This window comes from Lycorma delicatula, chromosome 5 (genome assembly GCF_047948215.1).
Source record: "Lycorma delicatula isolate Av1 chromosome 5, ASM4794821v1, whole genome shotgun sequence".
Taxonomy (NCBI): domain Eukaryota; kingdom Metazoa; phylum Arthropoda; class Insecta; order Hemiptera; family Fulgoridae; genus Lycorma; species Lycorma delicatula.
In genome coordinates, this window is record NC_134459.1 from 116,044,918 (window position 1) to 116,061,438 (window position 16,521).

Below are 16,521 nucleotides of genomic sequence, written 5' to 3' on the forward strand. Positions count from 1 at the left end.
TGTACTAGTTTAATATTATTTTCAGATGAAATAGTTGGTTATTGTATGTAATTACAGACTCAGTGTAACAATTGGCCTGTTTAAGGTAATTATATACAATTAGGTACTCCCCTCTGATTGATGAAATTTGAAATATACTTATTAAGGTCTAAGTTTTCTGTTACAATTGAAGTTATTCATCGGAAATGCCTTTCCTCTTTCAACCTTGTTAGGTGAGTCCATAATTATATACAATAACCATTCCAAAAATACACACACATAGTCCAAAAATTAATATACTTTATTTTTGGACTATGTGTGTGTATTATATAATGCAGAATTATGCAATTTTTGCTACTGTGCTGTGTAACTTATGAGGAACGGTAATTCAGGTGAAAAGTGTGTCCTATGAATTTCATTTTTAATGAATAACTTAGGTTCTAAATAAGTTATATTCCAAATTTCATCAAAATGTGAGTGAGCCATTTTATACAATTACAAAAATTTCGTTTGATTTCTACTTTCCTTCATTGTAAATATTGAAGAGAATTAAAAAAAAGAATTAACTGAAAATCTAATTAAAAAATCTGATGTGGACATCAATGACTTCTTGTACTCTATTAAATTACATATGCATATTTTTTTAAAATGAAAAGTGCATAATATTTTATTTCATTAATAACTTCTTATATTTTTTCATTTTTTTTTTTATTATTGTACATGCAGTACATGATTTTAATCTGATTTTTGATGCTGAAAATAAATATAAACTCAGAATCTTTCTATCACCCACCAAAGTTTAAAAAAAAAAAATTTAATTTTAATTAAAGGACTTTTTTCATTTTTCAACGTATAGTTAGCATTTTAAGCATCTATATTGTATTTTGTTAGCTCATTTTTTATTGTTTAACTTAACATTTCTAAGCTATAAATAAACAATATTAGACAAAAAATAAATCATATAGTCACATATTATTACATCATATCTAATACTAAAGAGTGAGCCTTCATGGACAAGATTAATCATGTCTGTGCAGGTCAAAACATGCAGCTGAAAACACAGCTGTGTTGTTTGTATTAAGCACTGGATTTAGGAATGAATTAATTTTATTCAGTCTTATTGCTGTCTTAAGTTTGTTTGCATTGTCATAATGCCTCAAAATTGTGTAAATGATGTGGATGCCTTTTGTTATGTATGTGGTGAGTTTACCGTAAAATAAAATAGAAAAACATTACACCTTTAAATAAAAAAGCATATCATTTGTACTTTCAGTGTAAAACTGGTGATCAGGATAAAATGTGCTCCTCATATAGAATGCACTAATTGTTCTGTATATTTAAGAGGATGACTGAAAGGTACATGATACCTATGGTTTGGCGTGAACCAAAGGATCATGTATCCGATTGTTACTTTTGTTTAACAAGTGTGTCTGGAATTAAAAAAAAATCTAAACATACTGTAAAATATACTTCATTGCAGTCTGCAATTAGGCATGCTCCTCACAGTGAAATTAATCGAGTTCCTGAGCCACTTGCGAATGTGTGTTTTGAAAGCAGCGATGAAGAATCAGTCAGTACTGAAGAAGACAACAATGATTTTGATTTTAAATTATATTCCAGTAAGCCACATCTTATAGGCAAATTAAATGTCTTGGTTAGGGATTTAAATTTATCAAAAAATCATGCTGAACTGTTAGGATGAAGACTGCAAGGTTGGAATTTTTTCAAAAAAATACAAAAATTTTGGGCTTTCGAAGTCGACAGAAAGAACTTTCTCAATACTTTATTGATGAAAATAATTTGGTTTATTACACCAATACTGATGAGCTTATGTTGGACTTAGGACAAGTTCATAAACTTTAGGACTGGTGCCTTTTTATAGATTTGCCCAAGTATAGTTTAAAAGTGGTTCTGCTACACAACGGTAACAAATATCTTTTGATACCAATTGCTTATGGTGTTAATTTGAAAGAGTTATATGTGATCAGACGTTCTTGAAAAAATAGATTATAAAAAACATAGCTGGAACATATGAGTTGATTTGAAAGTTATAGCTACTTTGTTAGGCATGCAGTTAGGCTATACTAAGTACATGCGAATGAGACAACTAAGCTAGGGATAAACATTGTGTTACCAAAGAGTGGAAGAAATAAGACAACTTAATTCCAAATGGGAAAAATATTATTCATGAGCCCTTAGTTGAACCCAAAAAAATATTTTTACCCTTTAAAAAGCTAGGACTAATAAAAAAATTTGTAAAAGTAATTAAGGAGTCACGGATTTTTGTACATCAGGCAGATATTTCCAAATGTAAGTGAAGGAAAAATTAAAAAAGGAATATTTGTTGGTCCTCAAATAAGAGAGTTGGTCAAAGATGATATATTTAACTCAATGTTAAATAATATAGAAACTGCAACATTGGCTTTGATTAAAAACCTTTGCAAAAATTTTCTCAGCAAACAAAAATCCAACAATTACCATGATATTGTTAACCAACTTCTTACTTTACAGAGTTACAGGATGTAATATTTCTTTGAAAATACATTTCCTCCACTTACATCTGGATTTTTCCCCAAACAACCTCAGAGATGTAAGTGACAAACACATGAATGTTTCCATAACCATGGATGATTTTTTTTCATAGGGTACCATAAGTACCCCATGAAAAAAATCATTCATTTCACATAGTTACAAAAAGACCATGACCAATTATTTTATCAATAAACGTGATAACAATATTAACAGGAACTGTTAAAACATTTCAGTAATGGAAAGCCACTATAAAAGGAAATGGAATACTAACATGCTAGCCGATTACTGTTGAACATTAATTCGGGATGTGCCTGAGGCTATTTATGAAAGAATAGTATCAGCGAAATCATTCTAACACAGGTATGGCCAAGCAAAATTATAAATTTTGCAAACTTTAACTATATCTTCCTTTAATTTTTTTGAATCTCAATTTATGTAAAACTAAGGGTGATACAAAAATTGTATTTACAGATCTGTAATGTACGCAAAAAAGCAACTCAAGAAATGATATCACACTTATAGAAACATTTTTTCTGTCAGTGTAATTATTAATGCAATCAATATAATTAAATTAAAAAAAGTAAAGGAAATAAAGTCTGATTTGAATCGATGTGCCCTTATAAGATTCAAATACTTCATTAATTAAAATTTCACTTGGCTATAACTCTGGAACCAATGAAAATAAGTACCACTTATGATATATTGTTGAAAAGCTCTCAATGAGGGCTTATTACTGCAGTTAAGAAAAAGTCCAAAATCCAAAGTTTTTTGGATTTTGGACCCTTTTGGTTCAGTTGATTCCAATCAAAAGGGGAGATGCACAACTAGATGTTGCAACAGTCCTAATCGAAAATTTCAACATCCTACGGATAATTATTGTTTTCAGTTATGTTAGATACATACAGACATCACTCCGAAACTAATCAAGATGGATTCAGGGATGATCAAAATGGATATTTCCGTTGAAATCTGAAAATCGAAAGTTTTGCAATCACAATACTTTGTTTACTTCAAACAAGGAAGTAAAAATAAAGTTTATGTAAAAAAATTTATATTATTAATGTATACAGGATTTTCTGAGATATCCTTACTATTGATTATGTTTAGTGCAAGAGAAAAATGAAGAAGATAAAGTTCAGAGGAAATTAAAATTTGTAGTCAGGAAAATTCAATTGTGAAAATGTGTCACCATATAACCTGACTGTATGAACAGAATTGATTGTGATATTAAATTGTTGATAGAGCTATACAGAGTTTTAAGTCTGTGGTAATCTGTAATATTGAGTCATCTATAAATAATACTTAGGGATTTATGAAAATATACAAATACAGATTATTTAATTGTATTGCTGACTTATACTGTTGTATATCATGTTATTTAAACATTTCCAGTAAAGAAAAGATTCTTAATTTTAACATATAATTATCAAGGTGAATTACATTTAAATAAAATAATTGTTATGTTTCAATAGGAAACGTGTATTTTACGGCTAACAAACGTGCAAAATAAAGATTATTAATTAGTTTTTTATGCAATGTGATAAAAGTAGACTGCTTACTGGACAGGAGAAATATTAAACAAAAACTAAAAAGAAAAAAAAATTAAATGAACTAATTACTTTCTTAAAAATAACTTAAAGTACATACATTTAAAAAAAACAGGGAGAAAAATATAAAGGAAACTTGCAATACATAAATTCACAAATTCAAATTATTTTGAATTGGATTTTGGGGGGGGGGGGGAATCAGTAAGTTTAAAAAATTTAATTTAAGTAAAATGATATTAGATATAAATTAATTGAAAAAGGAAAAAAGTGCAAAAACACCAACTGAAAAAAAAAAATTAAAGAAATTGAGACTGAAATTTATAAATTAAAATTTGTTAATTTCCTCACATCCATGTCCATTAAAAAAAACTGCCTATTTATGTCTAACCCAATATTGTATTAGTTTTTACTATTTTATTAGCTGTATGTAAAGAAAGAATTCATAGAAATTGTTTTCATTGGATACTATGATAAAAAATCTGCTGGCTCCAAAATTTTTTTTAATTTTTAAGTGTATTTCTGTCTGATTCATTCTGTACTATTTTACAAGAAGAAATAGAGAGATAGAGATCTGTTTTGATAGTTTCTTCTATATGTGAAGCCTTTACTAATGTTTTAACCAGTTAGGTGAATCAGATGTTTCCATCTGACAAATAAAATTCACAAACACAAGGCCAATAGCAATTATAGTTGACATCATTTTTCATTCTGCAGGTAGTTATTTTTTAATATTAATGTGAAATCATATTAATCTATCTTGTACAAAACGTAATTACATTATTTTTTTCTTTAGAAAATGGCTGATGATAGCTGATACAATGGCAAGAAATTTATCTCCTGTAATATGCCATAATACAAAGCAGAAGTTTCATCATTACTTACATAAAAATTGGGATTTATCATATATTCAGTGTAGATTATTTCATCATACTAGTTATCTAAGTAAAAGAAGAAAAACTAGAGAAGAAAAGGTAAGTTTTTTATTGTATAGTGTAGCATTGTTACATGTGTATGTGTATTGGTAATTAACCCAGTTATACTTAGTAAAAGATAACAGTTTCTCTTCATCCAGATACATTTGTAAGAATGTGAAGTATTACACAAATCATTTATTATCATTCATTATGTAGTTCTAAAGATCCATTTATCATTTTCAGTGGGCTCATTTCATATTTCATTAAAATGTTTAGTTGTTTGTGCCCTTTTTCATTTCAGGAATGAAAAAGAAAAGGTTTTGTAAGTGTTTAAAGCCATTCTTTTAATCATCACTCCTACATTATTAAGGAGTTTATTGTAATTGGATTGTATTGTATTGGATAGTGTATTATGACATCCCTTTAACAGATTTTGGAAGCAGCGGAGAAAATCTGAAGCTGCTGATTCAGTTTAGAAGTCCTGCATGTTATGGATGGATCTGTGACAACATTGGATACAAGCTGCTGCTCCAATTACTGACCGCCAGTTGGCAGGCAGGCAGTCAGTCAGTCAGTCAGTTTATGTACATCTGTATAACAACACGTAGTTGATTGCCTCATGGTGTTTACCCTTTTTACACAATACATAGCGTTTGTATTATTATAATTTTCTATAACCATGCCATCTGAAGGCAAAAATAGGTAGGAGGAAAAGGGTGAATTAAACGTAGCACAGAAATTATTTGTTGCTGTACCTGATTACGACCTCAATAATTTTGGAGCTACTGACTTTCACCATGTACTGTAGTGTGCAGATGAGAAATGTGTAACCTTGGTGAACGGTCAAGATTGGCTGAATGAAAATAAGAGTGATCTAGGATATCAGATACTTACTGATGAAGAAATTGCTGTGGAATTGGTCGCAACCCAGGAGGGTAACAACAGTGACGAGGAAGACGAGATGCTGGTGACATTGCCAGAACTATCAGAGGTGCGTAGTAGCTGTATGGATGTTATGCTATAGTTTGTGGAACACATCAAGACATTACATATCAGTGTAATTCCAGAATTCTTAGAGAAACCTTTGTTTTTTCAAACTACCAACCTACAACCAGTAGATATCAATGGAAGTGGATAGCTCCAGTGACTCAGCATAAATTTCTGTGCCCTCACTATACAATCATGGCATATCAACACCTCTCTACTATCCATGGGAAGTCTAATTTTAAATTAAAATTGTTGAATTTACTGTATTATAGTGTACATTTACAGTGTTCAGGTATTTTACTCTGTCAAATTGGATAGTGTGCTTGATTAAAAGTATAGTACTGTATTTTTTCTTCTGTCTTATATAATATAATTGTTGATATTTGACACTCTTAACATAACTGAACCTCAGGGTTGGTACCAACCCTGACAAACAGCTGGGCTTTATCAGACCGATGTGTCCCCTCTTAGTCCATAGTACCAGTATATGAATATATTATCATCTTAATATATGTTATTTGTAAAATATGGCAGTTCAGATATACATTTATGTGCATTTTATTAAATGAAGTTATTCAATATTAAAATTATTAATACAGGAATTATTATTAAATATTAATCAATATTAATACAAGAAGAAGTGAACTCATTGTTTCACTTTTCTTTTTTCTTTTTGCTGATTTATTCAGCTAGTGATAGAGCAGTGTTGCATCCATTGTAACTAGTAGCAGTTATTTTTGTTTGTTTTTAAATAACATTAACATAAATATAAAATTTTCATTTAATTAACACTTTCTAATTAAAATGTTTCTGTAATTAGAAGTTATCCAAAATTATTATTTTTTTAATATTAAAAAGAAAACAAAGGGATGGGATCTTTTATAAATGCCTATATTCTATATTTTTAGCTCTATTTTTGATTTAATAGATTATATTTAAATATTGTATAAATATTTTGATTCCTTTTTTATGAGATATTTCTGACAGAAAATTTCATTTTGTACTGGGTGTCCGATAAAGAACCCTATGGTTTTAAATTAAATTTCCGTTTTATATTTAAAATTACAAATATATGTGTTTTATTACATGCAAGTATAAAGTATTTTTGTTTTACCTCCTGATGTAAATATGTGCAGTTTACAGCCTGCAGACATCAAATTGATAATCCACCTCATTCCAAAATCTGACAAGCATGTCTACTAGTTTGCTTCCACAGCTACTGTTATTCTGTGGTGGGGGTAGTTAAGTTACTAGATTTTTTTTATATAATGCCTTTAATGTACCCCCAAAAGAAGAAATCGATTGGGATCAAATCAGGACGTCATGGTAGCCAAGTGATAGGAACTTCTCTGCCCATCCAGTCTTCTGGGAACTTATCATTGAGTGCAGTCTACATGCGTTATGTGGAGGGGCTCCATCCTGATGGAAAATTAGGCCTTCCATATTTCCAATCTGCAGAAACACAAAGTTCTCTAATATGCCTAAGTTGACTATTATGCCCATAATAGTCTGCTCATTGGAAAAAAATGAAATATTTTACAATACTGTGTTTTGTTATATTTCCTAATTTACTCATAAGCACTTACCAAACTGTTTGATATAAAAACTCACTACAGTATGTACTGTGTTAGAAAACGGTATTACATGCTCAAATTGTACTTTGTAATCGCCTTAAAAAGTAAAAAAAAAACAGTACTACGTACACTAAAATAAAATTACTGTAAAGGAAATTTACAAAAACTAACCTGCAGTATTTTGGATTGCATTTACAAAAATTTGTAATTTTTCCTAGTCTCATTCTAGTTATTTAAATCCATGAGAAGCTCTGTGTATTCTTGCATAATATCTACAATTTTGTGCTTAAAGATTAATCTTCTGTTCAAAGATGGATCAGCATCTATAAAAAACTGGGTAAGATCATGGTCATAGTGTTGTAATGCTTTCAGTAAGTGTTCTGACATGTAACTGTTTTCCAGGAATCGTATCTTCTAACTCTTCATCTTCATACTCTACCTGCACCATTAAATCTTTCAAATCTTGTTCATTAAGTTCTTCTCGTGATGAGATTTTAAATATCGGTGTCATCTACTTGATCGAACCCATTTTTCCATATTGAACGAGCTATTACTTTCAGCAATATTTCCTGGGGGTCTCAATGTCACCAGTACCTTTCAACGTATCTGTTTGAAGCAGCTTCTTCCAGCAAGACACTAGAGTTGACTGTTTCAGTTCATCTAATGAAGACTTGATGTACATAATGCAGTCAGCAATATTAAATTTCTTCCAACATGTTGTAACATTCAGCCCAGAATCAGAATCCATTGTGTCTAAACAACTCTGCAACTCTGTGTTTGGCAGCAGAAAAACTATTTTTATTTTGGGATGAGCTGTTAGGATTTCCTGTGGATGACCAGGAGCATTGTCTAAAACTAAAAGTGTTTTTTTTTTATTTTAGATATTTTTCAACTTTTAAGTACAAAACAGTTATTGAACCAGTCCATGAAAAGTGAAGCTGTAATCCACACTTTTTTTATTGGATCACCAAAAACTGGCAACAGTGTCTTATTTTTATTTTTCAATGTGTGCAGCTTTTGGGACCTGTAAATTATTAGCAGTTTAATTAAACTATCACCGGCTTCATTACCACAAAGCAAAATTGTTACTTTTTCTTTTGTTACCTTGAACCCCTTGCTGATTGTTCATTTTTGAGATGAAGGTTCTATCAGGCATTCATTTTCAAAACAGGCCTGTCTCATTCGTATTAAAAATCTGCTCTGACTTGTATTTATTATCCTCGATGATTTTTAAAAATTTTGCTGGTTAAGATTCTGCAGCTACTTTATCTGCTGATGCAGCTTCCCCTACAATTTTTACATTGTGTAAAGATTGCGTGACTCTAAATTTACTGAACCAGCTTTCCTTCTGAAGCATTTTTTTTTTGCGTAAGAGGGAAAAGCTCTACCAACCACCATCTCCACACAACAGACGGTAATGTCAGCCTCTCACTGACTAAAAAGCTCCCCCTTTATCACATAAGAACTGGACCTAACTGCAAGGCATGAACATGGTTCCCATGCAATACACACAGGCACCCCGAGAGTTTGCCTCTGAGCAGAAGCGTCCAGCATTCCACGGGAGTTATTGGCAGATAACAACCTGGATGGGCCCTCACTGCCCTCCCCCAGAGACTAGCCTTCCCCCACTAATCAGCCAGCTTGCCCTTGATGATCTCTGTGACCATACCCTCTATCAAGGTCCAGTTCCTTCTACACTAAAGCATTAAAACTATGATGTTATCAGCATTCAGTTGCTCCAAATGCTGATAACAATCTCCTCTATTTTGCTCTCAGTGAGAACATTCAAAGATGGCGTGTTCAACAGAGTTGATAAGCCCAAAATAGATGCATCAGTACGATTCTGTCAGCATTAATCTCTTAGGTACGAGCAAAAACAGCCATGACCTGTCAAGAGTTAAGACAGCTCGTACCCTACATCTCCAAAGTCTACCCACGGTCTAATAGGTGGGATCAACCGCTGTGTCCAAGCATCCTCTGCACTCTCAAATCTGGCCTGCTACCTACTCCTTAGCCATTCATGTACTATTTCTTGTTCATTCCCACTACCCTTTTCTTTCTCTGGAGGGGAAGTAAGTCTTATCGGAGGAATAGTTGCTACCACCAACACCACATGGATATCATACGATATCCACGGCAAACTCTTAACGCCAGATGTTGCTGAACTCTTCCTTGCATTGAGCATGCTCGTTTCACCACCAATTCTCTTGTCCACAAGAGATGGAGCGGTGGCATCTCCATCCAGCTCCTGATGTCGAGCGAGCAGTTGCTGGTGGCCATGAATTCCTGCTCCGTCCTGTTGCAAATGACCAAGGTCAGGTCATCTGCAAACGCTATTGGTTGTACCTCTTCAGGGAACCGAGCTTCCAGGACCCTGTCATAGACTGTATTCCATAACAGGGGCCCAAGAACCGACCCCTGGTGCACCCCTCTAGTGATCTCCACCCTGAGCTCCTCACCAACACTTGCCATGGTTACTGTCCTTTCCGACAGAGTCGTGGACCAATCTTCTTAGATTCGGGCTGATTCCGCTTCTCCTTAACTTCTCAAAGATACTCCAATATATGCTATTAAAGGCATTCCTGACATTTATTAGGAGTACTACAGGAATCAGCCTTTTGTGCTTGCTCCCACAAGCTGCCCTGTCCACCATCGACGTCACCTTCTGGTTCTTCCCGCCCTAAATTCATACTGATGGGCACCTAGACCGCCTCTCGCTTCTACCTCCTTCTGCAGCCTTCCGACCAGCATCCTATCAAACAGTTCAACTACACTGTTTAAGAGGCATACCAGTCTATATGCTGCTGGGTGGCCTCCCCTCTTTCCTTAGCAACACCATCTTTGCCTCTTTCCATTCTTGTGGCATAACTCCTCAAAGGAGGATGGTTTTATAGGCCTCCAGAACCGCCCCAGGCTCCACCTTTGTCATTATCTTAATGATTTCCTGGAGCACCCTGTCCGACCCTGGATTCTTGCCAGCCGTACATCTCTTAGCTGCATCCACCAGCCCTGGGCCTGTAAAAGGAGGAATCTCCACTGCCGCAATCTCTTCTCTGACCAGCAGCGGTTCTTCCGGGAAGAGTGTCCTCATCGCTTTCCTTAGCAATTCAGGGCCTAGTATCGGCAGTTTCCTCCCAAACCTTTTAGAAACTATCTTGAAGGCATCCCCCCAAACATTCTCCTCTAGCTCATTACACAAATAAATCCACCTCCATTGTTTGGACTCTCTTACAGCCCTTTTTAATACAGCCTTGGCATGCAAATGCTTCTCCCGCAGGACGTCGCTCCTCTCATCATCCCATGTACACTTCTGAAAGACCCTCCTGGCCTTGCAGCACAAACTCCTCAACCTAGCAATCTCTGTTGTCCACCAGAAGACTGACCACCTTTCTTTGTTGGCCCTGTTTAGTCATGTCAAACTCTTCCTGGAAAGCTTCTTCAACTATTGCGAACAGCAGTTCCAGGGTCACACATTCTTCCTCAGCAAACTGGCAGGAAATTACCTGCTTAAACCCTACAATTCTGTTAATGCCGGCCAAGGCACACAGGTCTAATTGTGCCTCCACCACAAAACTATCATCCTATTGTCATTGAACAATATATCTTCAGTAATGCATCACCCAGTGACTCGCTTTCTCCCCCCCCCAGTGAACAGGAAAGTGTCCCTCATGGCCATCGCACATTTCACCCACTATTTCGATGAATTAGTATCAACCGATGAATGCTAGAACAGTCATCGACCACAGACCATTCAAGGACCCTGCCAGGGATGTCCCTACCAATGGTGATGTCAATATTTGTAGCTGAAAAGGCCTGTTGTTCGTAAACTGTACCGATGTAAGTGGCCAACTGGTCTGCAACATTAAAGACCTCAAAATTGTGTTGTACAATGAAACTGTCAATTAGGCCACCACCATGATCAGTGATCCCACTGTGCCAGAAAAGCGACTTCACATTAATACCGGCACCAATAAGGATTGATTCGTTGCTCACAATATGAAGGATCCTATTCCATCTCACTAGGTGTTCCTCAGTGGAAATATGAACTAACAACTGTAAGGTTTTGTCCACGAGTGGCAAGTCTGACCACAACATGATTTGGAGGTCACCCCATCAAACAATAAAAAACAAAGGATGTGAAAATAGGATTTACTGGAGGGAGTTATGATGGAAATATTTCCCCCCTAATAATCTCTGTTAGGACTTAGAAAAAATCCCCAGTAATAGTGGTAAAGTGGTAAAAGTAAACAACTGCTTCCCCCCAACTGCCAGCCAGCTGTTCCAGCTAACAGTGGAAACCAACTAACCTCAAATAGACTACTGCTTCCTGCCAACACCCAATCAGCTGTTTCAGCTAGAATGGGGAACTGACTAACCTTGAAATAACAACTGCTTCCCGCCAACAGTTTAATGTATTGCACAATAATGTTACTTACAACTCCTAGTCCCAAGTGATGTCATGAACTAGCAACAACTTGCCTACTTGACTTAGAAAAAACCTCAGTATACTAGTACTAGTAAAAATGTTAAAAAGTATTAATACCAACTAACTTACCAATCTTATGTAAAAAAGTATAACTAGGAAAGCATTGGTAACCGTCTAAAAACTTTTACTGACATTGGGCTAATCACCAAATACGGTTGCACTTAACAGACACAGCCCAAACCAAAAATCACAAAAAACAAGGTAATCCAGAATCCAAAAATTCTAAAAAATGTTGCAACTTGTCCAAATCACAATCCACCAGAAAAACCATCATTTGAAACCAAAAAACCATCCAAAAACTACCGAATGCACAGCACAGAAAAACGCAACTAAACAGTATGAAATCTCCATTCAAACTCTAGCCTTCTGAAGCTTGGAAAGGGATAACGGCATCATTTGGCTTGGCTCTTGCCTAAAATGATTGTATAGTCTCCTAGCTTTATCATAAATAATAGGTCCACTTATTGGAACCCGTTTTTGATTCTGATCTTCAATCCAAATACTTAGTGCAGTTTCCATCTTCTCAATAGCAGGATCCCAAACTATTTTAACACTTTGAGATGATGAAGTGGCTGCTGAGATCCTAATTTGTTATTCAGGTTTTTTAATGTATTGAATGGTTGATTCATGTACTGCAAACCTTCGAGCAACAGAAGCTACCGATTCACCTTCTTTTAGCCTATCCAGGATTTCAACCTTTTTGTACAAGGGCATAACTTTTTTTAATCTGTTTCTTTCATTGCTACCAGTTGAAGACATATTTATAGTAACTCAATCCCTTTACACTATAAAAAATAATTTAAATTAAAAATTAAATTTTATTAAAGTTTAAAAACACAAAAATACAAAGTAGGCCTACTATTGTGTACATGCATAATAGATTAACGATCACTCTTGGAAAGATTAACAATACTGCATTGAATAAAAGCAGTTCCTACTTATTTACAACATGCACAAAGTAATTACTGTTATATGACATACTTCTGATCAACTGAATTACTTTACAGTACGAATTGAACTGCCATAGCCTGAAACTATACATGTGTAGTGTTGACAATTTGTTTATTTATGTAGATGACTCATATCCTGTCCGTCATTTAAAGGAAGTATGATGGAAAAATTTCTCTACGTTATGTTTAAAAACAAATGCAGTACTGCTGTGCAGTGCAGTACATACACTATGGCAGTGTATATTCGTATTGTATTAAATTATTTTTTTTTAATGTGTAATAATATTTTTATTTTTTAATGACGCTACATAATGTAGTATACATGAATACAAAAAATTTTAGCCATGAATTTAGAAAAGACATCACAAAATATTGCACTGCAAATAATGAAATCGCTAATAAGGAGATTTCACTGTAGTGTTACATATGGTAGATATTGCTTTTCACTTAATTTCCTATATTCATTATGTTGGTAAAAAAAATTATGGCTTAGTTTTTCAGTAGTATTTTAAAAGTATTTTTGTGGAGTACTACTTCTGTTTTTATTGTAATTTTTAGTGGTGTGATTTTAATTTTTTGAAACTACTTAAGTTGTATGTTGAAAACAGACTTTTAACAATGAAACATAATTATTTATGCTAGTTTTACTATGCTATAGATCATAAAACTGACTCAACATCAGTTTTATTTATAATTCCTCTCTGCTATTTAGATATTACTGTGGTTTCATTAGTTGTATGACATAGCTGTTATTTTAATTCTTTTTTAAGAAACTACCTAAAGAAACCTCACTACCACCTTCAAAACATAAACAAAAGAAAGTTATTGATGTATGGAAAGATATGACTGTTACGGAACTTGCACAATCATTGGATCTGTCAGTTGGTAAGTAATTTAGTAATATAAAAACAATTCTTTATTATTATTAATTAATCATTTAAAAGATAAGAAAAAAAATATTAAAAGAAGTCAGAGTTAAATTGTAAAAACCTTCTTGGTTGGATTTCAAAGTAGTCATTTAAAACTGTATAAAAATAACGCACAGTATTTCACTCTAAATTCAGGCTTTATCTAGCCCAACTCTGACATGCATTCTTAACACTAAAGTATGTTCCATTTTAATAGAATAGTCAAGAGTTCAAAAATTATTGTTGTTTAAATACCCAGTCAAAAAATCTAAACTGATAATTAACTACAAATGCTATTAACTTATTTCTCTACCACAACTGTATCGCAGAATTGCTAACGTCTCCTATTCTGACATAGGAAGGGAATTTGGCTCCTGGTTAATTAATTATAGGATTAACCAGGGGCCTGGCAGCGAGGGATCAGTGAGGGAAACCTGCCCCTCTTCACCCAAGATTTACTTCTGGAAGCAACATCAGTAAACCTATGGCTAAGGCACTGGGCTCGAACTGGTTGAGAAGGTCCTATATTTGCATATTAATGTTAGATTAGCCACTGATCATTTGCTAATGGACAACCAACATGGTTTCCAACCGGGAAAGAGCACTGAGGATGTCATATTAAAGATGATGGATGTAGCTTCTTCTAATCTATGTAAATATGTATTAGCGATTTTCCCGGACATATCCAGGGCTTTTAACAATTTATGGTGACCCTCTGCTCTGTTTCAGATGTAGAAGCGTAAGTGTACATGAAATGAACTAGAAGTACTCTCAAATTATTTCACCCATCAGACCGTTTCCCTTTGTGACAGCAGCTCAGAGGTTTGTACGACCTTAACTAAAGGATGCCCTCAGGACAGTGTTCTGAGTCCCCTTCTTTGGATCGTAGAATTCAATTCGATGTTTTATTTAAGGTTATCATGTCGTTGCTTATGCTGACGATGCACTGCTACTGATTGAAATGGATTCGCGTAACGAAGTAGAGTTTTGAGCTGCTTGTGCTTGTGAGAGACTCTGACTGTTGAGTCTCCAACATAAGATGATTTTCAGCTCAGAAAAAACCACAGTGATGTTGCTCAAGGGCTGATTGGCCATCACTTGTCTAATCCAGGTTTGGTTGGTTGGTCTCCCCATTTGGTACATTATGACTCAAAAATACCTTGGTGTTATTCTTGAAGAGAATTTTCAGTTCAACAAACATCTACAGTATGTAGCAAAAAAGGCTGCTGATCCTTTTTGTGGAGTCCGTAGAGTTATTCATCTCGATTAGGGGTTGAATTTCCATACCATGCGCATCCTTTACAAAGGTGTCAGCAAAGCTACTATGCTATATGCTGCGCCTGTCTGGGCCCACTGCATGGCTTTTAGGTACTGTGCAGACATTTTGCTGGCTGTTACAGGCAGTTACAGAACAGTCTCACGGGAGGCAGTCTGTGTTATAGCCGGAGAAACCAATAGATATCTTGGCTACTGAGCGTAGGGAACGCTACATTTCTAAGGTAAACAATCTTTTGACATTAGAACGAAAGCAGGAGATTGAAACCTGGAGCTTGTGTCTTGGCAAGTCAGGTGGGACGAATCCCCCCCAGAGGTCGCTCGCTACATGCATGGTATATTTCCTATAGTGTCTGATTTAGGTGCGATTGGATGAGTCTCCCCAATCTGTATATTACACAGTTTCTCTCTGGCATGGTGCCTTTCTGGCGAGTTTGGCTAGGTTTTGTTTGGTGGATTCGAGTCAATCCCCAGATTGTGGGACAGATGATACAGTGGACCACATCTTCTACGCCTGTCCCCGATATGAGGTCAAACATTCACGAGCTGTTAAGGAACTTGAGAGAACACATTCCTTTCTGGATCTCCGTATTAACTGGATGATTCATGAGGAGTGGTCTGTAGTGGCTGGTTTCCTTCACACCCTTGCGGTATGTAGGTCTGCAGAGGGAGTTTAATCGAGGTACTCGATCGTGGTAGAATCCAGGGTGGCTAGGGTTCTGGCTTAGGCATTGAATTGGTTGGAGATAGGCACATTGGCATCATGCCATGGTTATATTGGTATTGTTTGTGATTTGCTTTGGAGCTTCTGCTGGTGAGGGTGCTGATGGGGTGTGTTAACTCGTGCGTCCAGTGGGGGTGGCTTTGTACCGCCGGTGGCAGCTGTGATCGTGCCTTGGTAATGCCACATGAGACACCATGATGGGACCTGGCGGGGGTGTATAGTTTGTCCCCAGCTTCTGCGCAAACCGGAATGAGGTTGTGTTCCCCTTGTTAGGTAACCTAAATTGGTCGACTTAATTGGGTGTAGGTCTAAATCTCTATGTTGCGTAAGACATAATTTTGATTGGTATGAGTATAACACTTATTTAACTTTAAACTTTCGTTTTCTGAGGCATTCACAGTCATGAACGGTGTTGTCAAATTTGGACTAGGCGCGGGGTTTGGCTTCCGTGAGTTTGGTCAGTTAGTTTGGTGAAATCAAGTTAGGTTGGATGTAAAGATGTCCATTTGAGGCGTACGTGAAGGCGAAATTTGATGTATATTTTACTGATGCAAATGTCTGCCAAGTCATTTACATCAGTGGCATTCCGACTGAGGCCTGGCTGATGACTGTGGGATGTAATCAGTTAGCGGGTCTAAAGACAAC

General features: G+C 35.2%; 1 protein-coding gene across 2 annotated transcripts in view; it reads left to right on the forward strand.

Moving 5' to 3' along the window:
- The window catches only part of mIF2 (mitochondrial translation initiation factor 2), a 63,261-nt gene that overhangs the window by 894 nt on the left and 45,846 nt on the right, over positions 1-16,521 (forward strand). Inside the window, exons 2-4 of one of the 2 annotated variants that reach the window (XM_075366916.1) lie at positions 2,745-2,871; positions 4,852-5,029; positions 13,740-13,854. In XM_075366916.1, the coding sequence (XP_075223031.1) occupies positions 4,862-5,029; positions 13,740-13,854 (283 nt within the window). In that variant the 5' untranslated portion in view covers positions 2,745-2,871; positions 4,852-4,861. The remainder of the gene's footprint in view (positions 1-2,744; positions 2,872-4,851; positions 5,030-13,739; positions 13,855-16,521) is intronic. The other variant, XM_075366915.1, reaches the window with a different exon arrangement.